Source organism: Spermophilus citellus (genome assembly GCF_964194105.1).
Source record: "Spermophilus citellus genome assembly, chromosome: 14".
In the NCBI taxonomy this organism is placed as follows: Eukaryota; Metazoa; Chordata; class Mammalia; order Rodentia; family Sciuridae; genus Spermophilus; species Spermophilus citellus.
The window spans coordinates 41,661,962-41,689,723 of NC_138194.1; the positions used below are offsets into that span (position 1 = coordinate 41,661,962).

At 35.7% G+C, this 27,762-nt stretch overlaps 1 protein-coding gene across 1 annotated transcript in view; it reads left to right on the forward strand.

Annotated features, from left to right (window-relative positions):
• TOX (thymocyte selection associated high mobility group box) overlaps positions 1 to 27,762 on the forward strand; it is a 303,612-nt gene that overhangs the window by 239,956 nt on the left and 35,894 nt on the right. The window contains exon 4 of the mRNA XM_081266666.1: positions 16,010 to 16,291. Coding sequence (XP_081122792.1) covers positions 16,010 to 16,291 — 282 coding nt within the window. The remainder of the gene's footprint in view (positions 1 to 16,009; positions 16,292 to 27,762) is intronic.

Genomic DNA, 27,762 nt, shown 5'->3' on the forward strand with positions numbered 1-27,762 from the left:
AGTGTTCCTAAGTTTGGCACTAAGAACTGAGCAATAAACAAAACAGGCCAAGTACCCTGCCTATAGAATGTATATTCTGGTCAAGGGAGTCAAATAAGTGCCTTTCTACTCAGAACTTGAGTCCTGCACCAGGCATATTGGCCCACCTTGGAGTTTAGTAGAAATGTGGAGTACAGGCCTGTCCCTGGAGTTCAAGAATCAGAATCACATTTTAGTAGGATCCCTAGGAATTTCCTATGTGTGTTGAAGTTTATAGAACATTGTCCTAAATAATTGTAGACTATGATGAGACCGTGAAAAAGATGCTTAGGGCGGGATGAATGGGTCTTTTGATAGGCTTGTCAGGTAAAATCTCTCCAAGGAGGTTGCCCTTGAGTGAGACTGAAGAGTAGAGACTTGTCCATCGATACTCCTCCTCTTTAGTTCCTCCAATCCCCACCTGCAAATCTGGCCCAGCATCTGTGTGTGTCTACCTTCAGCAGCAGCCAAGAAAAATTGAGAGAAGTGGTAAGCAAGGAACATACCCCCCCACCCACAAGTGACTTCCCTATTTCATTAAAAAAAAGGAAAACATTAAAATAAAAGTGTTTATAGGTTTCAGCTAAAATACCCCTAAACTATAAAAAGGGAAATAAAATATAGTGCACTTTTCCAAAAAGTTCTGACTTTTGCCTTTCCCAAGAGCACATATTTTTCTTCAGAAAATAAATTATGACTGGAAAATTCTATTAGCTTTTGTAAGTGTAGATGTAGAAAAATGATCAGATGGTATTAAATTTAAAAACTGCTGGGTAGATATTCTTTCTTGTTCCCTTATAATAGGCTCTAAACTTTAATGGTATGAGTTTTTCTCTTTCCTTCAGTTGATCAATGTAATTGAGATTTTCCTCATTTATTGGAGCTGTCATCTTGTGGTCATATAATAATGCTAGAGATATTAAATATGTTTTCGATGCAAAATTGTAAATACAATACAGAGGAACTGTGAACTTATTTCCATATCATTAAACCACATTTTACCCATGAGCAAAGTACATTTTTCATAACTTGCAAGAAAGATCTTGCCTTGTAGTAGCAAACATATTTAACATTCTTTTAAAAAGCCTCTCAATTTGACATTGATATTTGGATTAATTTATGATCAGAGAATAAGGGAACAGCAGAGTTGCAAGTATCAATATATACATGCCCAAATGGTCAGAGTCTCATTCTATCCTAAATACCATTCTTCTGCCAACTAACATTTTTTCAGGAGGCCAAGTTATCATTTTGGAAAAATCTACCTAAGTTAAAATCTCATTTTATTGCTTATGAAAGGATAGAAAGCATAAAAATTTGTGTCCAAAAGTAAATTCTAATAAAACAGGGATTCCTGTCTGTTACTTTCTTGCAATTAAGTTTTAGTAATAAATAATGCTGCTATTTTTCTTTTCCTGGCATTGCAATGTCTGGGACTTTTCAGTCTTGTAGATATGCAAATCCCAAAATAATTCACCCTTTGCAAAATACAGAACTCTGCTCCTATGGGACTGATTTTTTAACCAGTGCTTGATGAATATGTGAGTAAGTCACCTTCCATATAGCAATCTCTATACAGCCAAATTCAAGTAGAGTCTTCTATATAGCCAAATGTACTCTCGGTACAGAATTTTGTTGTTTAAATAGTACTGTTAGTACAGCACAATGATTTAACCTCAAATAGGCTTTAGGCTTTAGCTAAAGCGATAACAGCTCTCTTTGCCAAAGTTATTATTATATTTCTTTTTAAAAAGGTATTAAAGTAATAAATGGAACATTGTTCTTAACAAAAGTTATCTATTAAGAGTGCAACCTGGGCTGGGGATGTCGCTCAAGCAGTAGTGTGCTCACCTGGCATGCGCGGGGCGCTGAGTTTGATCCTCAGCACCATATAAAAATAAAATACAGATGTTGTGTCCACCGAAAACTGAAAAAAATAAATATTAAGAAATTCTCTCTCTCTCTTAAAAAAAAAAAAAAGAGTACAACCAAACAAGTGTCTCACTAGTCTATCATTTATATTTCTTTTTTCCTTTATTTTTTTCTGCATAGCATTTTAAAAACTAGAAACACATTTAATAAAAAGGATGTGTCCATAGATCAATATACAGACAATTCAGTCCAGTTTGTTCCACATTCCACAAACACAAAACAGCAAAATAACTAAGAGGAAAAATGACGTTCCTGAAATCATTAAGATATATGAAAAGTATGCATTCTAGAACAGTTTTCAACAATATTTGAAAAAAAAATACTAGGATACCAAATTTAAATTAAATGAAAAAGGACTATAAATGTTTGGACATCTTATCAAAATTATGGCACCCAGATTAGTGGCATGAATATTCAGAGCTAACTTAGTTGAAACTTAATTGAATTCTTATTCAAAGATAGTCACCCAGTAATGGCAAGGAACACATCCAGAAGGTTATAATCAACCTGTACATACATCACCCTCCTGTTTGATAATAGACCTCCTAGACCATTTCAAAAATTTAGAATGGCACACAAATTGGTTCCTTCAGGTTAGGCTGTGTCTAAGGTAAGTTCTCCAGTGGGATCAGGAAAGATAATATCTAATGATTAAATCTAAAAAGTTGTCTTCATCTAAATTGAGTATAATATGTATGAAAAGCTCTCCTTTCCATTAAAATTTCCTAATACCATCTCATCAATCCATGAACATCCAGCAAACAGTATCTACTTGTTTATTTCTCACCACAAATCTGTTTTCAAGCACTTTTTCCCTTTCCTCCCCACTAGGAATTGAACTCCCTACTAGGAATTGAACTCAGGGACACTCTACCATGGAGCTACATCACCAGTCCTTTTAATTTTTTTTTGTTTTGAGACAGGCACTCACTTAGTTATTCAGGCTGGCCTTCAATTTACTCTCCTTGTGCCTCAGTCTCCTGAGTGGCTGGGGTTGCGGGCGGTGTGCATCCGCCTGCCTGGCTCTTTTTCCTCCCTGTGGCAAAGTTTGTAAGCTTGCAAATCGTGAATTCACGAGCCTGATTTGGACCTAGAGTGAGATTCCTGTGCTCTACTTTCCCTGAGCATTCTGCTTTTCTTCTTCCCTCTGGATTACAAGCTTCACCAGCAAGTGGAGGTCACTGGTTGACAAGGCAGGCAATATAAAGAAAGGTTGTGACCAAAATGCTTGAAGCAGTCATTCTAGAAAAGCATAATTTATGTGGCAACATTTTTACCTAATGAAGTTCATACTGTAAGGATCCAGGTAAACATGACGATAGTTGCTGTGCCCATAAAGGTTTTTAAAGACCTAATGAAAAATCCTGAGCTATTTTTGAAACATTAAGACCCCTGTTTAGGCACTGGTGAAATGGTCCTTCTGTTCAGGTAGCATCGAATGTTAGTGTATTTTTTATTTGGGGGTTTCTCTCAGAACAACTTTCTACTTCAGAACGTAGTCTTAAAACCAGGATGAAACACTTGACAATCAAAATTGCTAATTGCTAAATGGAAATCAAACTGGCAGATTTCTCTCATTTCAAGTTTAAAAATATAGTTTGATGATATGTTGAATATTTAAGATTTAAAATAATTACTTGAATATCATTCTTTACTTTTCATCTTTGAATTAGTAAAGGCCCTGATACTTTTATTTCATTTTATTTCATATTATCTAAGATAAATCATTACTTTTATGAGACTGTAACAGATAAATTGCAACTGGCCAATAATCAGAATGTGGACTGTCGCAGAGTGTGTGCGTGGAGTGTGGAGTGTTACATTGCTTCCAGTGTTAAACTCTCCTCATTCCCATTCTTTATGTGTCTTCCGGTGTTAAAAAGCATTCTGTATCCTAAGTGATGCTCATTGTAGTTCAATGTGACTCAGACAGACTCACTGCAGCAACATTCTCTGAAATTCTAAAGTAGTGTATTTTTGGTTACAACAACCTGCCTTGTATCATGATACATTTGCCTGCCCATGAGTCCTTGAACAGAGGAGCAGTATTATCTGCCTTTATTTCCCCTGAGGTTTATCCTAATACCAAGCACAGAGTAAATGTTCACTAAAAAAAAAATTAAGTTGAATTTCCTTTCCAAGGAATCCGGGATAAACTTGATTCCTTGTAATGGCAAGGAACACATCCAGAAGGTTATAATCAACCTGTACATACATCACCTTCCTGTTTAGTCATTCTGGGTTCAAGCTGCATCTTCTCCAGCCCTTCCAACAATCTTTTGTTAAAAGGACATCTAAAAACATGAGAACTCACACTAGGTTAATAATGCAGGAGTCATGGCTTTGGGGTATGCTTTAAAGATCAGGCATCCTAGGACACATTCAAACTGATCCACCTGATCCACTTACTGGTCCCTCATAGGTAAGAGTGACCCTGATGACAGGAACATTCTCACCTGGCTATTGTGAGAGCTTAATAGGCAGGGCATTGATGTAAATTTCTTAGCACTGTGCTTAGTATATCAAGTGAGATATACTAAGTATGAAATATTATAAATGAAAGAACTTGAAACCAGGATCATCAAAAGATGAGAATGAACAGCTGAGGACACTGGTCTATCGGTACTAACCTGTCAGTTAGACACCAGTTGAAATTGGTTGTGCTAAATGTAGTTTGCTGGCAAAATGTATTTAAACTGTGAAAGATAAATTTGCTATTTTTATAATAATAATTGATAACCAAATTTATTGTTGCCATCCACCACAGATTATTATAATACAGAATTATGAATTTTTTAACTCTTTAGGCCATAATTATCAAATTTCAATGTACATTCAGTAGGTGTTAAACCTGTAAATGATGGATAATTCAAATTATTAACATTAATGTTTTTAAATTAGGCATTATTAAAACCTATTATTGGATGAGAGGGTCTATGTTAGTGGACATAGAAAGCTCCAAAAAAATATATTTGGACAAATTAAAATTAGAACATGTAGCTCATATATTCTAAATGAACATGTGTGCTTCTGTAATAATAATTTTATTATCACCAAGTTACAGGATAGAGTTTTAATTATAACCTTTATATCAGTAGAAGCCATGTATTTAGGATTAAAAACCTACTGCTTTAACTAGTCTTGTTAAAGACTGTGACTTGATACATTCTGGGCTCCAACTTTTATAAAAACCAGAGAACACTTCTAATAACACTTTTCTAATTTCATGGTTCAGTGCACAGTCAGTAAAGATTTAAATAATTCAGAAAGAAAGCCTATTCTCTTTCCTTTATTAGAAGTTTGAGTCAGGCAAATTCTTTGACATTTAATAGGTTTTTAACCCTTTTAATAACTTTTTATAATGAAATTTATTGGCAGTTGTTTTAAAGAAAGGGTTATTATATTAGCATGAATAGCAGTCAGTAGTTTTTATGATTAGTTTTGAGACCTTGACCTTATATGACTCAAAGTGTCTAAAAGCATAAATGAGTGAATACTGTTAATGTTAACGAAATTAGGTATACTCAGAAATATAGGAACTGTATATAACCACATTCATCCCATTATCTAACAGGCTATAAAATTTTGGCAGACAAATATTTGAATCTGTAATTGTTTTAAAGGAGCTTAAGGTCACTTACAGAGTCAGACACTTTAAAGGAACTGAACCACTTTGTAATTTTCCCAGACTGATTTTCCCAAGTTATTAATACCAAGCTCAATAGGACAAGATTTCTAGCCTTTCCTTATCTTGGTTTCATGCTATTTTAATGTTTCATAATATATTATTAAAAGGATTATTTCCATAATAAAATACTAATTTAAAATTGTACTTTTAAATACTAATTTAAAATTTCACTTCAAGTCTCCAATAAGTTGGGGGCGTACAAATATTCTGCATAGGGAAACTGTCTGGTGGAAGCAGAATGTAAGGTTTTAATTTGCTTCTAGAAATGTACTTTTAAGCTGAATGTCATGTGTATCTAATAATTTAAGAGCTTCCAAATGAACTCAAATATCACTATTCTGAACTGATGTGAAGAAGTCAATATTCCACTTGACATCTCCAATTTTACTAGCATCCTATTAACATTCCAGAGGAAAGTATGAGAAAGCAAGTTAAATTCTCAGGTTTAAATATAGTTTGAAAAACCATTTTGGCTGCCTTGTGCTGCTATAAATATATGGAGCTAGCTCTGGTAGTTAAACCACAACTTCCAAAGGGCATATTTCAGGGGACTTCCCCATTTTCTTGTCACCTGCCATTCCAATCCATCCCTTTTGTTCCAATGCACACAATCCTTTGAAAGTACTCTGGACATAAGGTGCAATATTCAGTCTCTTCTCATGGGCACATCAAAGTGAAAGAGATGAGAACAGACATTGGTGTGTTTGAATACAATTTTAATATAAGATGATAGCCCCTTGTGAGCAAATCACTGTTGACACTTTGCATACAGATGCAAAAGTTATGCTCTATAAAATTTCAGGGTTTCATTGATTCCAATCAAAGGTAGACCTAGAGCAGATTCATAGACTCCTATTCACAGAGATGTGCAGCTTTGTAGGAACTACTAATTCAGATGTTTTAGAAACCAGAAGGTGAACTGCATGATATCCCAAACCCTTTAGACAAGACAAAACTCTAGCCAATGATCCCCCTTTCCCCACCCTGGACACACACACCTGGTCCTGCCATTGGTTGGCATAAGTCAACTTTACCTGTTGCCTATTTGCATGTTTCCTTTATTTTTGCCAGGCAAAGGAGCCATTTTGAAGGTCAACTGAAGCACAGTTTATCAAGCTTGGTAATATTGACACTAATAGTTTAAAAATCATAACAGCAGACAAAATATGGTTGGCATGAAGCATTTAGAAGTCAGGTGGATTGCTGTGGGTCAAAACCGTAATCGTACAACTTAAAGTATCAACGTACTCCATAACCTCCTGGCCAAAGTGGTGATCCAAAGGAGAGGTTATGTGTACAGAATTTATGCAAGAGAATTCTGTCATATAAATTGGAAGACCATTTTATATATCACATTTTTTTTTGAGCCTTGATTCTACCAGTTGCCTATTAGCCTTAATCAGGCTATAAAACCCCAGATTTTAACTTCAGCCTTTATTGAGCCTAGTTACTTTCTCATGGTGAAATCCTCTGCACTGTGACATAAACTGCCCCGCTTATCCCACGGAAGGCCACCACAGGTTCAAGCTTTTGGCTGCTAAAATGCTTGATCATGATTGTGTCAGCGGCTCCCCATGAACTAGAACTAGTCACAGAAAGCAACACAAGGATGTTAACAGCAGATAAAACATCAGCATGAACCACAATCACAAAAACAAGTTTATTTTTGAGAAAGCCCTTCATAGTCCTTATCTCAGTTAGTCCTTGTAACGATACTTTAAGGCAAACGTTTAAAGCCATCTCTCCTCTTTGTCTTTTAGAAAACTTATCACTATCAACCAAATGACATACAATACTTATTTAGTATATTTTCTGTTTCTCCCACTAGAAACTCAACTGCAAAGGGCAAGGATTTGGGTCTGCTTGGTCACTGCCCCTTAGCCCCGTACCTAGAACAGTGCCACGACATAGTAGGAACGCAATATTTGTTGTTGAAAGATTATCCCCATGTTTCAAAGGTGGAAAATAAGGCACAAATAAGTTAAGACAACTTGTTAGCAACAGAGGAAGCCCGATGTTGTGAGGTGGGTTCCCTCTATTGGGACACACCACCTCCCATGTAGCAAAGGAAGAAAAGGACCAGAAAAGAAAATGGAGTAAGATTGCTTTCTCGATTGTGGATAGAAATGAGTCTGGATAGCTAGAATGAATCTAGGACCACTAAGACACTTCTTCCTGGGTTTGCTGGATGAGGCAGGAATAGAAGTCAAGTTTTGGAGAAGAGAGCCAGGGCCAGGTGAGGGTGCTCAGGATGCTGAGGGTTCTCCTGGCCTCTGTTGCTTACTTCTCTTCAAATGTCTGATATTTGGCTCATTTCTAGGAGATTAGAGTTAAAAACAAAATTGGTGAAATAGTTTTTAGCTTTTGAGATTTTCAGCTATTTCCAAATCTTTTTAGCATACCAAATCCCTTCAGTGCTTGGGGTCCCTTTCATGGAAGAGGCCACTGTGAGGGAGAAACCATGGTCTAAAAGAGGAAAAGGGCTGGACATTGTGGAAGTTCATGTGGACTTGGAAGTTTGTTTCTTGAGGCAGTTTTAATCTTCCCTAGGGGTGGTGATTCTAAAAAGCTTTGGCTATCTATGTGGCAAATGTCTAATGAATTGTGCTCCGGAATTCTTGCTTTCTGGTGATAGTTTTATAATGACTAGTTACCCTAACTAAACTACGAATGCTCTATTTTTGCTTACTATAAAGAAATCTGACCCCCTACTTGTTTCTGTTGTCTTTTGAAAGAAAAGTAAAGATTCCAAATGTTAAATTCAAAGTCAGTTTTGTTTTTGGAAATAACGAAGTTCAAATCAAGTTATTCCGATTTAAAATGTTGAAGATAAAAAAATATATTTTCACAAAAATGTCTCACTTTTGTTTAGCAAAGGAAGAAAAGGAAAAGAAAAGTGAATACTTTTCTAAATCTTTAAAAAATACAGCATGTGCTGCCCATGGGCATATTTTCAGATTTTTCCTAATTTTTTTGACATTATCAATGTTCAATATCAAAAGCCTAATAGCAAAAATTTTAAAGTTTATTTAAAGTACATATTTCTAAATAATAAATAGATCTCACAAGGAGATCACATAAAGACAATTTATTTAATTTGTTTAGAAAACAAATAATTAAGCTCTCTTGGAAATGCATTTAGGAAAATAATAAATAAAATTTGATTATTAAATTTACCCACACATTTGTTCTGGCATATACATTTCCATATTAATTGAATCCCTGGTAAAAATGTGTAATCAAATTAGGGGCTTAAATAATATCAGCATTTAGATTCTTCTCATAGACTTCTTGGAGTGCATTATTTGTAAGGAAAAAAAATGAAATCGTTTTGCCTTCCTGCCCTAATTAATCATGCAAGGTTGCATGGACAACCCGGAGCAAGGCTCAGAAGTTTTTCTTCAGATGCTAAGAATGGTATGTGTTTGATAGTGTATATAAAAGGAACCAAGAACAAGCACTTGTCACAGCCAAAGCCAGCAGGGTCTCCTCATCGCCCTGGGGAAAGCACTCTACAGTGAAGGGTGTCAAATGCTGACAGACAGGGGTAAACGCAAGGGCTTCAGAGATTCTTAACGTTCTCTTGCTCCTGCTGCATCTGGCAAACTTCCAGGCGTCGCCTGCCTAGACCACAGAAAGCAGCAGCTGGTGATCCACATTAGCAAATAAGGCCTCAGGGCTACCCCTGTTCCAGCGCTCTGTTCACCAACTGCTATTCACTCAAACAGCTGGATCAGAGCAGAGAGAGCCAAGGCGTCGTTAGAGTTTTATGTGTACAACTGTTTTGATATAGATTGTCTGCTAGAGGCAGAGATAATGATAGCTTTCAAGGCTTGCACGTTGGACCTGGAAGGATGCTGATATTCGAAGGAACTGCGCAGACGCGAGGATTGTGAAACACACACGGCTTTCAATACCAACAGGCAGGCCTTTAGTTGTTCTTGTAACATTGAAGCCTGCAATTTCAACATATTTAGTCACTAATCCTGCTAACATCACTGCAAAGATTTTTTTGGAGGGATATTACAGTTATACCAAAATATTTATTTTCAAAAATAGTAATCCACAACATGGGTATTTTTTTTTCCTTTTAAAGGAAAATACAGTGAAAACACATGCTGAAATATGTATCAAGTACTGAATGTAAATTTTCCCACTTGAGCTCCATTCTCCACCTGGTACTCTTAAGATATAGATACAAAAAGGAACAGGGAATATGGTATTAGCATCACGAATTGGTTGTACTCTGGGTCATGAGGAGGAATATATGATATCTGCTTTGGTTTCTTAATTGATTTGAGTGAAAGTTTTGTTTTCCATTAATTGGAAAAAGGTTTTGAAGGAACTCAATTGAAATTTCCTCTTCATTATAATCCTTCTCCATTATTTTAATGGACATTTTTTTTATTCCCATAAGTAGAGAAAAATATTGGTCTTCAAGAGCAATCTGGATAATTTGAGGAAACAGATATGGTTTTCAAACACTGAAATGTAGCACCCATTTTAAAAATGGACTGAATTTTCCAAATGGGGAGATGAATATAAAGAGCCACTTAAACTAAAATGCCAATTACATGCAAGACTTTCAGCCAAGACAATATGAAGTTCACTTGGCTTGAATATAAACAAAATGAGAAATACACACATTAGTAATTGTCTTTGAGTCATCTGAGCTCTAGAATTTAGCAAATAAAGTTCCCAAGAGATCAAAAGATTTATTCTACTATTTCTGTGTAGCCAACATCAATTCCAAATGCATCTTGTCAAAATATCTTTTTAGTGTAACTCAAGAAATATGTGTTGAGTACCTACTGTGTGCCAAGACCTCTGCTACAAGATCTCTGCTAGGGCTACAGTGGTAAAAGAAAGGAGTTTTTCTCCCTACTTTTTTGAGTTTATAATCTTTAACATTTATGTCAAGAGCTTTGTAATGTTTTGAACAACCAATAAAAAAAGATTATATTCAGCTGCATATAACAGAAAACATCAATGACAATCAATCTGTAAAAATAGACTCCTATACTACATACATTGTCCTGCTTACGTGATAACCAGACCCTTAAGTCTTTTTCTTCTTGTTTTTCCAGCATCCTTAGAGAGCTACCTTTTGGTCTAGGGCATTTTCCAATCCCTAATCTTTACCATACATTTTTGCTAGCAAGAAGAGTAAAAGAGCAAAAGGGGAAAAAGGTTCCCTTTATGGAGACTTCTTGGAAATACCATACAACATTTTCACTTATATTTCATGGTGATATGACCATACATAGCTACAAGAGAGGCTACACATGGACTCTTTTTGCCAACCACTTGGCCAGACAGCTAAATGCTGGAGTCATGTTCCTTATCACAAAATGATAGTGTCACAAGATACAATTTGGTGTTTCTTCCACAAAAGGAAACAGACATTAATCAGCTTGTGCTTAATGTTAATGAAGTTTTCAGGAAAAAAAGAAAAATCATTAAACTGGTTAAAATAGGTTTACCTGACAGTCTTCAATCATGTACTAACATAGCAAATATTTTCTGAATACTTGGAATAGCATTTAACTAGGAAAAGAGCTCTTGAAGGATCAAAAAATGTCTCAGCCGTAAACTAATCAAGGCAATTATTGTTGGGAAGTTACACACATGTTCAACTTAGAAATTTAAAAAGCAGTGTCCCATAAAGAAAGTACAAGAAAATGCTTTGGCAGTTCAGAATAAGAAAGTGTTTGGAGCTTTGTAGATGAGCTGACTTTTGAACTTGACTTTAAAGTGCCTTTGGAATTTGAATATGTCAAGATAGCATTGTAGAATGGTTTTGTAAAAAGCATACATATTTAAAATAAGCATATTTCATTTCTACTTTGGTATCTTTTGATAGAGCTATCTAAAATCATTTAACTTTCCCCTCCTCAATAGGCTTGTGCAAAAAGCCACCTACATGGGTATGTCAAAAGTCTCAAAAGTACTGGGAAAAGCACAAATTAGCAAAGAATTCTTCCCCTCTTTTTAGAAATTTCAGATAGCAAATGCTCAGAAAATGGTTATTGAGTGAGGGGAAAAAACAGCATAAAAAAAAAAACACATGATCAAGGGTGAAAGACATAAGCAAAAAATAGTAATTAATTTGGTTTGGCTAAACAAAGCATGCATGAAGGACAGTCATAAGGAAAAAGGTTTATTTAGATCCATCCCTTCATGTCCTACTGAAGAGCTTTGATTTAATTTTACAGGTATACATATAACATTGGAAAGTTTTTGAGCCCATGGCTCATAAGGATTAATTTTGCAACACTCTTCAAGGTACATGTGAAAATATTATTTTTAGATAAGCAGTTATTGGAAGTGAATAGGTAAAATAGGTGAATGAGTAGAATTGTAAGGAGGGGTGGGTGGAAAGGACTGATATTTAATAGTAGAGTCAACAGAACTCACGACTTTGGTAGAAAAGGAAAGAGACCAAAATGAACTGGGATGTTTTAAATAAAGGTGACAAGGAAAGTGAAGATGTTATCAACAAATTCGTCATGTAGAAAAAATAGATTTGAAGGGCTGTGGATGTGGTTCAGTGGTAGTACCCTTGCCTAGCATGCTCTGGGTTCAATTCCCAGCACCACGAAAAATAAAATAAAAATAAGTTTGAGAAGAAAAACTTCTTTTATCTTTCCAGCAGGAGTGATATCCAAGTAACAATGTCCAGCAAACAATTGCAGAAGTAATCCTGGAGTTTGGGTCATAACTGTACATTTTTCTTTAGAGCATTCTCCATTAATAAATCATGATGAATATTAATTGGGTAAAAAGAAGGTGGCTCATAACAGAATGTTAGAGAATAATTTAGGGTTGGAAATTGGAAAAAGAAAAGAAGTCAGAAAAGGAGTTCAGAAGAATCAGAACAACTGTTGCTACTAAGCATGACCTAAGTAAATTATTTATGATAAATTTAAAATATTGAGACTAAGAGGAAATAATATCTTGCTAGTTCAGATTTTCCATTTGACATTAAGGAACTATAGTCAATCTATACCTTTCTAGAAGAAAACTAGTAATCAAAACATTTCCTTACTTTCATGAGCTAATAATTCTTATTTTCAGTCATCAGACTCATCCAGCTTAATTTTTCCCCATATCAGACATTAGGCAGTGATTAATACTGAACTAGCTCCCATGAAGGCAAGGTAAAGTGAAAATACTCCTCCAGATTCAGAAATGTCACTAAGGATTTTGAAGGTCCCAGTGTTTGTAAGTATATCTGAGGGCTGACGAGACGGAGATTCTCTCTCATCTGTGTCTTCCTCCCTCTACACAGAAAGAGTATCCTTTGATGCAGTGTTAAAGTTGCTGTCTGCCTCATCTACCACCATTGGTGACACGATATTTTGAATTAAGATGAGTCAGTGGGAAGAGTTCCCTGTTGAACACTTCTCCATTCTTAATCCAAATTGATTCTTTGCTCCTCCATGGTCATGTCCACCTCTTGCTCTCCTATACAAGGTCAAGAGTTCTGGTTTCAGTCTTCCAGGCATCTACCCTCAATACAAGTTAACATGAGAAAACAATTGAAGATATTGCAAAAGAGGGGAAGATATAGGTCCTATAAAAAGGAGATTGCTTTAAGCCTTTGGAAGAATACTCTTACTTGTCTAAATCTGGAAACTCCGTATGAAAATCAATTTAGAAATCATCCCTTATAATATCATGTTAAAACTACAAGATTTCTGAGAGGATGAGATGAAGTGGACTTAAAACAGATTTGCTACAAATTGTCCATGTTTGGTAGCTTGAGATTTATGTGAAAGAAAAATAATCATATCAAGTAGTTAAATATTTTTGGAAAGATAGTTTAGTCAAAGTATGATTTTGCTGGTAAACACTTTTAATTTATAGAGTTGTAAAATCTGTTCTATGAATATGTAAGTTTTAATGGATGACAAGAGGCTACGTTGTTTACTGGGTTGGGAGAGAGGGCTATGTTATACAGGATAGTGTCCATTTATAGGAATCCATGATTCTATGCCCATAACAAAAGCTTTTCTACATGCTAAGAGTCTAAGAAAATAATAAATATAATTTTAGGACATTTCAGAGTAAACTTGAAGAAAATGAAAGAAAGAAACTTAGTGTCTACTACCTCTTCTTTGTATTTTCAAAAGGTGGAGCTAATTTTTATGATACCTTCTGTCAATGGCACAATATTCAAGATATCTGTGAAAGCTATGTCATGAGGTAAATTAAATTGTAGAAGTTATATGAACATCTAAGAAGTAAAAACAGTAAATGTCAGTGGAGTCAATATGAATGGACTAGATAAAACAAACCGATTTGGGTGGACGACATTTGAAAATGAGTTTTTAATTATCTTTAATTGACTATAACCCTTGCTCTGGAATACCTAAAATGTTGAGTCAGCTACTTAATACAGTGGGAATTATCAAATCAAATTGGAACATGCAGATTTAACTCAAACTCTGGTTGGGGGCAAGTCATTTAACCTCTCTGGATTTTACTCATGTATTCACACATATTTATTGCAATAAATACTTGACATTTCCCCACCTCATCCCTCAGTTTCTTCTCCCATAGACTGAGTCTTCTTAAGAGCGCTGTAGCTCTAACATGTATCACTGAATCATAATTACTGCTTAATGGGGGAATTATTTCATAAAAAGTAAAATTATGGCTACTTTTGAAGGATCACATGAATTTGGTTTGGATTATTGAAAAAAATTTTGGTTTGGACTAGGAAGACAGCAGTTACAATTCCATGAAGCTAGCTTAAGCTTCACCAAGAAGAGCCAGAAGTCTACAGCACCTAGAACTGAGCCTGAAAATGCAGCAGGAAAATAAATAAACAAATAAATAAAACCTGGGAAAGGTTCAAGGGTGGGTGAAACTGACTAATAAAATATCTCCTAGTGGAGGTGGGAAACCTGTCACTGAGAATGAATACAGGGCCGTTGCCAGTTCAGAACAGCCACAATTCCACTTTCAGATGGATCTTACTAGATTGGTGAAATGACTTGAGAACATTGGTTGAAAATGATATTATAACTGTGAGAGGAAAAAAAAAAGTGTGACCGGGTTACTTATTTGACCTTCACAGTATTTCCATGTCACAGTAACATTTGCACATAGGTAATTTTTAAGCATCTGACACTATGTGGGATTCTTTTTAATGAAACAGTAAGATAAATCACTAATTTATTTTTTCAGTTCCAACATGTAATTTTAACCATATAGTCATTCACTCCTTCACTCCCGCTCCTTTCCCATAGTTTTCTTTTTTTCTCTCTTTTGAGAACACTCTACCTACCTGAGTTCCCTAAGTCCCCTCAGAATGAAAAAAAAAAAAAACTGAGCTGTGTGTATAAGCACCATGAAATAGTCCCTATTATTTTAAGTTTTAAAGTGCTGGAGAAACATTAAGTGAAATCCACCATACTCCTCTTACACGACGCATTTGACCTCTAGATAACACTAAGCGCTTCATCCCCCAATGCTTTTAATTCTAATCCTTGCTGAGACAAAATTCATTGCTTGAATTACAAGAGTGAGTCTCATTAAGGCTAAAAAAGCAGTGACCCAGATAGCATAATGGATTAGTACAGTGACCTTGCAATTTCAGAGCTTTACTTTCAAATCTGACTGTGCAGTCAAATCATTTCAATAGTCAATTAATCAATTGCTTAATACCAGTCAGTAAGCATTCTAAGTCTGGTAGTTAGGAGACCATTTTGGTCAGTGTTATTCTATAAAGAATTAAACTGAGAACAATGGTATGCTTATTAATTCTCAAAACCTTTCTCCATTGATCAGAATTTTTCAAATAGCATTGAGTGAATTGCTGTGATGCCATAATCAGTAACAATTGTATAATTTGGACAGACATTCTCATAAGCACCGACATTCTGAAACTTAAATTGTAATCATATATACATATTAATGATATATGTTTACATGGCATTAATGCAAAAAGATTGTAAAGTCTAATAAAAGTAATGTTGACTGAATTACCAGATTCTTATCTGGCTAATTTGTTTTCTGTGGTGTGGAGCCTTGTGCACACTAGGCAAGCACTTTCCCCAACCTCATGTTCTTTAAGGTCACATATTGTCAAGATTATTATGCCAGGGGGCTGGGGATGTGGCTCAAGCGGTAGCGCGCTCGCCTGGCATGCGTGCGGCCCGGGTTCGATCCTCAGCACCACATACCAACAAAGATGTTGTGTCCGCCGAGAACTAAAATAAATAAATAAATATTAAAAAAAAAAAAAGATTATTGTGCCACAAAGAAAATTAATGTGTGTATAGATCAACAGGACATCCTGGAATCTACAGAATTTATTTATTTATTTATTTATTTATTTATTTATTTATTTATTTATTTTAGATGCAAGATATTCGGAACCCAGAAGGAACTCAGTATAGCTCCCATCCTCAGATGGCAGCCATGAGACCAAGGGGTCAGCCGGCAGACATCAGGCAGCAGGCAGGAATGATGCAGCATGGTCAGTTGACTACCATCAACCAATCCCAACTGAGTGCTCAGCTTGGTTTGAACATGGGAGGAAGCAACGTTCCCCACAACTCACCCTCTCCACCAGGGAGCAAATCTGCCACTCCTTCACCCTCCAGTTCAGTGCATGAAGATGAAGGCGATGAGACCTCTAAGGTATGAACAGGTTATTTTTAAGGTCCATGGTTACTTTTAGTACCCATTTTGTCATCTTCTTTGACCTCTGGGTGGCACAAGTCTCTATCCTTTAAATGAGAAATTTTGGTGGAGACATATACTTGGTTAATGAAGCATGAGGTTTCAAACGCTTAAACCATGTGCCTGGCCAATTACACTTGTAGGTTCCTAATTACCCTTTCAATACAGATGTATTAAGCATAAAAGTCGCTCCCACCCATGAAAAGCACTAGTCTGCATAATAAGGCAGAATAAGTCTTACAGGACTCAACTTCCAAATTCAAGCCTAATTTATACTTGTTCAGTAACATCTATTTCAACATAACTATTTTATCTTAAGAAGGCAACAGCCCTGCAGGGGTAAAAAGGCTATGTGACTGTGAGTGTGTGTGTGTGTGTGTGTGTGTGTGTGTGTGTGTGTGTGTATTATAATATGGTTAGTTGAAACCCTTAAGATCACCTGACCCAACCATTTCATATTGAGGACAAGGAAAGAAAGGGCCAGGTGTAAGAGATGGGTTCTTTTAAAAAGAGATGCCTGAACATTTTGTGGTATATCTTTTGTAATCCGCATTCCAATATGGTTACCTCTGTATGTCCAATATCAGTGGTATCATTCTTTTCAAGTTATCTAGATAGGAAAATGGGTTAAGACCTTAGGTGCAGAAGGTAATTAGTTCTCTAAAATACTATAGGCAACTTTTTTGAATGACTGCATGAAAACCAAATGCACTTTCACCTGAAAACACCAAAATAATATTTTTATTGCCTTAATCATCAGACAAGCATCCCAAATTCACCCCCATGAGAAGGACTTTTGTGCCTAGTTACTGTGAAAAAAAACACTATTAAATAAGCATTGTGTGTTCCTCCTCTTTGTTTCCTTAAAAATCTTACTAATAGTCATTAGTGTCAGCCTCTCTATTCTCTTTTCACCTTTGTAAGACTTTTATTTTTGGTAAATGAAACCGTCAACCTGATGCCAAAGGTAACCTTATGGGACTCTGAGATATATGGTTAATTTCTAATAGCTACACTAATCTTTTAAAGGTCCAGGTGAATCACAATTCATAGATTTCTTTAGCCTGATGACAAGACTGCAATAATGATTGTATTTTCTTGTGTTCTGTTTTCTTGGTACTCTGACATTTAGGACTTAATCCTGGGGAGACTACCCCTTGCATGGCTAGCTAATTCCTGGAGGTAGCAGATGACACCCCTAAAAGCCCCCTTTTGTTATACAGAGCAACCTACCCAGAGCCCACTTTCTTACCATCTTCTTTAACACACTCTCACAAGTCTGTATTACCCCTGCTCTCTGTCACCCCAGGGCCAGGCATCTGACAACTGGGGACCATCCCTCCAGCTCAGAACCTGCCCAAACTATTCAAGCTATCAATCCTAAACTTACTCAGCACTCCTGTCCTGCTTTCCTATTCCTTCCCACAAAATTGCCAACAGATTTTCTGGACCATGCTCTGCCCTTGTCTCCTTTCTACCTCCTGATTGGCCTGAGTGCTTCCCCGAGTGGCCCTATGTAGCAGGCCATGTCTCCTCATTCAGAGTGATCTATGAGTCTAAACTTCTTTCTTCATGACTATCAGTTCTGTTTTGCCATCTTCCCATACCTTATTCAAACACATCCCAGGATGAATACCAGAACAGCTGCACAACCATGTGTTGCCAATGTGAATTGCCCCCACACTCTGGGACTCTCCCTTTTGTCAGTGGGACAGTCACTCATGACTACGGTGAAAAGACAGAAGGCCAGTTGCTATTAATAATAATGTATGGGTTAGTGGAAGCCTAGACTTTAGCTGACCCTTTAGAGGGCAAAATCATTTTCTTCAGAAAATATGGATTATTCTAATGTGAATTCTTGAACCTGAAAGTAAATAACATCAAGAATTTGTGGCCAGTGTTGTAAATATTGGGTTATGCATCCATTGATGCATTCAATGATTCAAGTCAATTTCTTAAACAAAGGTGGCATATTGTGTATTGTAAGGAAAAAAAAATAATGTTCTGCTCATAGTAAGGATCAATTTCTGCATCTGGATTGTATCTTTATCAGTATTCCTTGCTGATATTTCAGGAAATTAGATGTAAAATCAGTAGCTCTTCTGAAGGTAAAGTTTATTCCGAATTGTTCTTAATTACAAGAGCCTTTTCCACACCCTTCAATTTATAGGAGTCGATGAATGAGTAGAAACCTGAGATTCATAGAATTTATGTTCTCAAATTCTGCCATTTGCTATTAACCCCTTATATCCACATTCCATACTTTTGTTAAGGCATGAATTTATACTTTATAAGTTTCCAAGCTGGTGTGAAATTTTTCCAGTAGAGTTCCTACTCAATTGCTAAATATTCACATCTCAAAATAATGTATATTTCTTTATTGGTGATTGTACAATATAATTCATATGCTATAGGTGCAGAACTAGAGATGGATTTGTTCAGGTTTAAGGATGGATTCTAGAGATTGTACCTGTTAGAAACAGATTTTTGTCTACACAGACATGCGTAAGGTCCTGTCTAGTTTAAGTATATTTTCTATCTCAAGAAAAGTCACCACCCCTTTCCAGCTGTATGCAATCTTCTTCACTTTCCCTTCCATTCAAAATCCTTCTACCCATTTATTCAATTTATATTTATTAAATTGCTAGAAAAATTATTTGATGAAAATGCTCAAGCCTTTTTTTATCACAGTTAAGGATTAAAGTGAATTTTCCTTTGTATATAAGTAGAATTTATGTGGAATGTTGTATTGCAACGGCTCCAGTTAGATTTAAAACAGCATTAAGTCAAAAAGATCATTTAAATCATTTCAAACAAGCAAACCAAAAAGGAATATTGAGTTCCACACCAGAAAAAAAAAGCAGCTTTTAAAGCTTCCCTCTTAACACTTTGTGCTCTCTTTAAGCAATTACATATTGATTCCAGTTTATCTAATTGAACAATTAAATGAAATAAGTCTGTTTTGACAGGGAGAAATATTGTAAATACACCAGTAGAATTAATTATCACCTTATAAACACTACCCATGGTTTTGATTACTCTGAAGCTGTGTTGGCAGCTTTAAGTCATAAATGAGACATACAGGAAAGCATCAAAGCAATATAAACTTAGGCAGCTTGTGGTTCTAAGCCTGTAATCCAGTACTTGTAATTTAACAGACACTTTAAGACACTTAAAAGTATCTGGCATTACAAGAATATTTTTGGCAGTTTTCCTTTAAGGAATTTATGGGCTAAGAGTCACAGTATATATATATTTTTTATCCTTTTACTTTCAGTTTTTCTGTTGAAATTATCCTTATGTCTTATATGTGTCTCATGTAAGTAGCTTATAATGAGATGATCTTTTGCTTTCACATGAAGTATTTGCAGCATTTATATTAATATAAGTACTAAAATATTGGGGTTTATCTTTCCATCTAAGTGTGATACTTTTGATTTTCTCCCAAACTGTTCAATTTCTTTTTCTTTGTTCTTATTTTCTTCATTCCATTATTTTTTTCTTATAGGATTGAAATTTTTTTTTTACTTCCTTTTCTCTTTCAGTAGCTTTCCCTAACATACAATCATGGAAAAGTCTAAAATTGATCAATATCTTTACCCACTTCCTTAGATTTACTCCAAACATCATCTTTCCTATTTATATTGGAAAAACTTGTTCATTTTCAAGGTAATTTGGTTGTATCCTCTAATTTAATAAACTCCATAAAACATTTAAGTTATTTTATATGCTCTTTTATCCTCCAGACTTAAATACATATTTTTTCACCTGACATCACTGAAAGGATCAATGTTAGAATTTCTCACCTTATCCTTCACAATTATTTTCTTCTACATTTGCTACTTTCTTGTCTGCTGTGTTATATTCTAATTTATTTATATTTCTTTATCAGTTCATACTTTCATGTCTTTTTTCAGCTGTATTTAATCAAAATGAAATTCAAAATTATCTATTAATATTCAAATTTCAAATATATATCTCAAATATATTCTCAAATCTGGATGTTTTATAGTTGCTTGTTCTTTACTCAGATTTTAACTCTTTTATTCATACAAACAAGTTAAATACATTTGTTGTATACCCTCTCTTTGCTAATTCCAGTACATGAAATCTTTTGTGGACTGATTGTATTTTAATAGCCTATTCTGTTTCATTTTTCTTTTTATTCTTTATTTATAATCAATAATAATAACAATAGTAATAATAATAATAATAGGGCTGGGGATGTGGCTCAAGCAGTAACTCGCTCACCTGGCATGCGTGGAGCGCTGGGTTCGATCCTCAGCACCACATAAAAATAAAATAAAGATGTTGTGTGCACCAAAAAACTAAAAAATAAATATTAAAAAACTCTCTCTCTCTTAAATAATAATAATAATAATAATAATAATAATAATAATAATAATTTGCTTGTAGAATGAAAGCTGATATTTATTTAAACTTTAAAAGAATTCTTTTAGATCTGGCTTGAAGCCAGCATCTTTAAAATGCTGATGGAGAATAATAATTGAATCTAGAAATTGTATACCCAGCAAAAGTCCTTTTTAAGGTAAACTTTCCTAACAGACTCTCAAAAATGAATTCTTTCATTATCTTCAAAGATGATTTGTAGTTGTTTTTGCCTGATATCTTGGACCATTATAATCTAGAACCACACTTTAGATTTTCAGATGACCCACATGGTAATGCTTTTGTTTTTGAATTTTAACAAGAGATTTTTCCACCTCTTAGTATCAGGATTCTAGGACAATCATCCCTATAGGTCCTAAGATGACCCTTACATGGAAAATTACATTACTCTATCCTTGCATTGAGAGTCTCTTTTACATCCTGACTTTAATAGAACCCTCTTATAAACATACTGCCTTGGTGAACCATGGACTTTGTCTTCTATCTGCTGTACCCTTTAATCCATTGCAGCTGGGTCCATAAAAATCTTCAGGATGAGAGCTGATGTCAGTATTCTACTTACTTCTCTGGGTTTCTTCTTTCACCAATTTTTTTGCCTTCAAGAGTCTTACTAATTTCTTAATTTATCAGTGTATGTGCTCTGACAAACTAGACAGAAACAAAAAGTTTTTATTCTCAAAGCAAATAAGACAAGTCACTGCAGCAGAAATTAAATAAGCCTTTATTGGTAAATAGCAGGTATTTACTACTGTTCCACTGTCAAGAAGACTCCTGCAGTAAAGTAAAAATGATAGATAGTTTTCTATAATCATCAAGGAAATGAAGCTGTTTTAAAACCAAATGTCCTGTCACTTTATTTAGTGATGGCACAAAATACTTAAAATTGGTACTTGAAAGCCTAGTATTTTCTACATCAAACTATATTTATTGGACAATTGTTCAATACCTCAAATGATGTAATATATATATGATATTTTTAAAGAATTCCTTAGACTCCAGCAAACAGATGTTCCTATTTTTTGATTGTTTGTACTAGGAATTGAATGCAGGGTGCTCTACCTCTGAGCTGCATCCCTAGCACATACCCCTTTTTAAATTTTATTTTGAGACAGAGTCACATTAAATTGCTGAGGCTAGCCTCATACTTGCAATCCCTCTGCCTCATCCTCCTCTGTTGCTGGGGTTACATATATTTACCCCCACCCGTGGCTGTCATTTACTATACAAAAGAAAAAGTATCCCATTTGTTAGACCTGAGCCTAACAAATTCATTCAGGAAAAAATGATAAAATTCAAACAGCCAATATCTGATTCCAAATTATTTTTACTAAGATCTATTTAAATAATTGAAATTATGCTAGGATAGAGTATTTTCAGGGAGCATGTATTCTTAGGCATGTCTTAGATGACTGAGCATATTTGATTAATTCATGGAATAAGAAGAAAGTGAGACTTAGCCACCTGGCATTTAATTCAGTAGGACCCTACCTCAACAGCTTGCATTCTTTATAAAGCAGGAGAAACCCTCAATCCAAAATAGGAAAAAAATAAACATATCACCCTACTCAGACAAATTTTAAAAAGATCAAGTGGCTCCAATAAAATTGACAAATATAACTAGTTGGTGTATATAATTACAACTAACCTTTTTTTTCTCATTTTAAAATGATTTCTCTGGACAGTAGCCCAAACTTTCTATTCCACATGAGGCCAACTGAGTGCCTTTGCTAAACTTGTCCAAAAATAATACTAAGCTGTGTATGGCAGAACCAAGGATCCTTAAAAATGAATTTGTGTTACAAACTCTGATACTAACACAACGCGCCACAGTTGTGACTCATTTCAAAAGTAAAGCCCTTCATGTGTGTTTGATGTTTTGAGTCATTGAATGTTCTGTTATTATTAATGGTACTAATAAACCCAATTGTAAAATGAAAGAAGTGCTACAGCCTTGCTGATTTCACAGTAACTAGATGACTTCTTTCCGTGCTTATTTGAATTCATTCTCATAAGGGGATTTTAGATAGCACAGTTCAGAAAGAAAAGAATGAATTTAAGCAGCAAAATTTTCACTTAGAGAAACAGTACCATCACCAAAAAGTGCTGTGATGTGCCCTGTTTCTATGGAGAAGATTTTATAATATTTACTTTATATGATAAGAGTTATAAGTGGAGTTCTATGTTGTTTGTTCAGCCTATTATGCAGATGGTGCTTGATTAAAATCTATTTTAAACTACAGCGATTACTGCAAGATAGTGTGCATTAAACAGCTCTCCTAGCTCCATTAAAGGCTTTGGGACCATGGCAGTTTATTTTAAATATGCTTATAGACGTTTCTAACTTCTCCAGGGACGTTTTAAAATCAGTGATTCTCTTTCCTTAATAATATTTTTGGGGTACTGGGGATCAAACCCAGGGCTTTGTGCATGCTAGGCAAGTGCTCAACCACTGAGCTACACAGCCCCCTTTCCTTGATAATATTAAGATTATGTGCTCTTAATTCTTAAGAAGTATTATTTAAGCAATACTGTTAGTATATACTTTTTAAAAATATTATCATTTCCTTGTGATATATAAGTTAAATGTATCCCTTTAATTCAGCAATAAGACATGACAGGAGGTGAATTACCAGAAGCCTAAGGATACCTCTAGGTATTTGAGAGAAGACATATCAAGGTCTTTGAGCAAGTTACATGAAGCATATGCATCTGGGAAAAGTTTATGCATGATTTCATTTATAAGTATTAGTTTTGTATTTGTGTAAGCATTTATTTATTCATTAGTGCTTTAACTGAATGGGAAATAAGTCTGTGGGTAGTCAGAACAACATTCAGGGCTTTAGATCAGCCATGTTTTAGTAGCTATGACTTTCTTTTTTTTGTTTGTTTTTTGTTTGTTTGTTTGTTTGTTTGTTTGAGAGAGAGAGAACTTTAACATTTATTTTTTAGTTTTCGGCGGACACAACATCTTTTTATGTGGTGCTGAGGATCTAACCTGGGCCGCACGCATGCCAGGCGAGCGCACCACCGCTTGAGCCACATCCCCAGCCCAGTTGTTGCTATGACTTTCATACAGTTTTTGTATGCATTTCACATTTTCTTTGCCTTGTAATTCTAAGCTTTTGCTCAGTGCTAAAAATTACAAGAGCAAAAATATATGATGATCCACTATATTACAGCATTGTACTATTTCCATGAAGGATGCAGCAATGATTAAGACTTACTTTGTGCTTACCCTTGTGAGGAGATTTTATTTTTTTTTATAAGGTTTCTCCTATATTCTAAAGATCATGATGTTGAAATTGACTCTCCGGTCATAAAAGCCCAGTAACTTTAAAAATATTGTACTCTAGAACTGCCTTATATACAGTGTTGTACTGTGCAATACACAAGTCACTTGTTGTCTATAAATGCTTGCATTTAAATCGTTACAATTCAGTTCTAAAATTTTGATTCCTCAATTGCGCTAACCACATTATAAATGGTCTATACCCACATATGGCTAGTGGTTACCCTTTTGGACAGTGTAGAGAACAATTCTGTAATTCCAGAAAGTTCTCTGAGACATTGCTATTCTGAACTATGGAAATCAGAACTTCTTAGAAACTTGAGATATAAAATTGTGAGCTTGTATCCATCAGTGCAAGAATTTAGGATCCAGATAGTACTCAAACTTCAGGTCCAGGGATATATTATAAATCCATTTAGCTAGTTTTTTCTACCACAATCATATTCATCATTATTGTGTTCATCCCAAATAATCTATGGTCAAAAGAGCCAGGTATTTTTCAAAATGCAATCCATTACTGGCATATGAGTGCATCCAAATTATAGCAACATTTCTTTTTTCAAGAAAGCTTTGCATATGAGCAATGACCATGTTCTTTTCACATAATTAACAAAACTACCTCCAGAAAGTAGGTTTTATAAACTCCCAGCTTGTTACATAGAATCTAAAGTGGCAGATCATTTCTGCCCCTTTCCAATGCAAGAAAAGTGTAAAAATTAAAAAAAAAAAAAAAACAGATCAAGGGGCAAAAAGAATTAGCAAGCACTATCCTTGTATTCAGATATCAAAGACATCAAACTACAGAGTGAATTTCCATTCCATTTATTATATCCTAAAAAGCAAAGCTATTGTGCATGCCCAGTAAGCCTTGATAGAAGAACATCGAGCAATATAATGAATAATTCTCTCCAAAGCACATTTTATTTTTATGAAAAGAGAGATCTTTCATACATAGCTTTTTTCCTAGCTTATCTAAGTCTTCTGTGGAAATTGGGCATTATCTTAAATAAATCATAGGTGGGTTCTATTAAGTTCAATTCTATGAGTGGTCAGAATATTATGATCCAAAAATATAGCTTTGATAATCTAGTTTAATTATTGAAGGAAAAACAATGAGTCTGGAATAATGAATCTGGAATATATTAGGTCTGTCCTTCAGATTGATCTTTCCAGATGCCAATTCTGTTCCATAATTTATAATTTAGACCAAGGTTACTATGCATATATATAAAGGCAAAGCATAGTATGTTGTCAACTGAAAGCAGATCCATATACTTTTAACCATGACAAAGACAAAGATGACGTGCTGTTATGAAACTGTTGGGTAGTCTGGCTTTAATGGAGGTGACAGCCTGCTCTGCAGCTTAGTGCCTCTCAAATACCCAATCAGATAGACAATTGAAACTTCAGAGTTACATCCCATAATACATAAATGATGTTTTCTGAGCCTTCAAAATGTGGAGGCAGAAGTCATGACTTCTATTAAACAAAGCTCTGAGACTGAGAAAAACTGTACCTACAAGACAAGCCAGGAAATTCTAGGAAAACCTTCCAGACAGCTGACCAAATAGGTTGGTTGCATGAAGTTAAATTTAAGAGATTTCTACAGGGTTGCTAGATTCCAACATGGCGGCGGGCGCAGAGAGATCAAGTCTCTGACCTCTTCAGCTGTGCAGGCATAGGGAGTCGTAAACAACCTAAATCTGTTTGCTCAGGATCACTAGGCAATGCTGAGCTGACGTGGATCTGGGGCGAACAGTCTGGGCCTCTCAGAACACACACTGAGCCCGGATCGGCTGAATTCAAGCTCCCGTTCGCCTGCTTCCCGCAGACAAACAGCTGTGACTCAGCACTAATCCATCCGGCTGAAACAACTGGTCAGCCCTTCTCATCCTACGGAGGAAAATGCCTACCGAGCCTTCATAGGTAGTGGCCACAGGTTTGAAACGGGGCTTGGGAGAGACAGTAAGGACCCACCCGTTGCATTGGTCACCCGGCAAAGGGAAACGAACTGTCGCCATTTGCAAGAGATACCACCATGTCATAGAACTGAAGTCATCAGACTGCGGCGGAGGAGATAACTTCATTGAAACCTGCGACTACAGGTGTGTAATTCCCTAGCCTTCCCTCTCCACACATCGGGGAAACCTTAAGGGCCCCTCCCAGCTCTCCCGTGAGCACGATAGCCAGACCCAGGGAATCAGAGGTGGCGCGGGACCCGCGGCGCGGAACTACCGCTCCCACCAGTGCTGACAGCTGAGGTCTCTTGCACCAGCTACCGGGGGAGTGGCTACCGGAGAGCAAGTAAAATTCGCTGAGGATTCTCAGCCCCAAGCTCTACAAACTTAGGGTCTGAGGGAATGGCAAACTGGAAGAGTGTGCCCAGTCGTTCATGAAAACAGGGCTCCCGGGAGCAGCAGACCTGGCGTGTAGCCAGTATTGTGGTGAGCGGCACCCGTGAGAGGGACCTGGCTAGAGGAAAAGTGGGAAGTGACTAGACACAAGAGGAGGCCCTAGGCACTCAGGATTGGAGACTCGCCCAGTCTGGGAGGAGCTGCTGCACAGTGATTGGTTCCCGCGTATTGACAGGAGAAACTTGGCCTGGTGGGCACAGCGCCACCTACTGGAAGAGAAGTTAATCAAACTCTAAGACTGCATTTATTAGTTTTTTTTTTCTTTTTTTCTTTTCTCTTTTTTTTTGATTTGGGTTTTTCTTTCATTTTCATTTTTCTTTCTTGTTGTTTTTCTAAATTTTTTTTACAATTTTTTTAAATTTTTTTCTTCTAATTTTAATTTTTTTTTATTATTTTTTTTAATTTTTTTTCTTATTTTATTTCCTATTTTTTTCTTCTTTTGTCTTTTCATTTCTTTCCCCCCCCTTCCTTGAATTCTACCTGCCTACTCTCATTCTCTTTAGTGACTTCTTCCCTTCCCTTCTAATACCTTTCCTCCCAAGCATCTAATAAATTTATAGGAGTAAACAGTAACTCATCAGTCAAACAGAACAAGAAGTAACATGAGCAGCTTCAAAAAGCAAGGAAGAAAAGGAGTACAAACAATTCAGGACAGCCTAAATATTCAGGAGGACCTAGAGTCATCAGAAAAATGGTCATATAAAGAACTCAAGGAACACCTTAGACAGATGGAATGGAACCTTAAAGAGGATACAAGACAGCAAATTCAAGCAGCGAAAGAACACATTGAGAATGAATTACATAAACAGATAAAAGAAGAAGTTAAGCATCTTTATCAGGAGACAGAGATTATAAAAAATAATCAAACAATAATTCTAGAAATGAAGGAAACGATAAACCAAATTAAAAACTCAATTGAGAGTATCACTAACAGAGTGGAGCAAGTAGAAGCCAGAACGTCAGATAATGAAGACAAAATATATCATCTTGAAAACAGTCTAGCCAACTCAGAAAGGCTGGTAAAAAATCACGAGAAAAACATCCAAGAGTTATGGGATAACATAAAAAAACCAAACTTACGAGTCATCGGGATAGAAGAAGGTACAGAGATTCAAACCAAGGGAATGAGTAACCTGCTGAATGAAACTTTTCAAAAATAAAAAAGGAAACAGATATACAAATTGAAGATGCATACAGGACACCGAGCACACAAAATCACAGTAGACCAACGCCAAGACACATTGTTATGAAGATATCCAATATACAGAACAAAGAGAAAATATTAAAAGCTACAAGAGAAAGGAGACAGATTACAT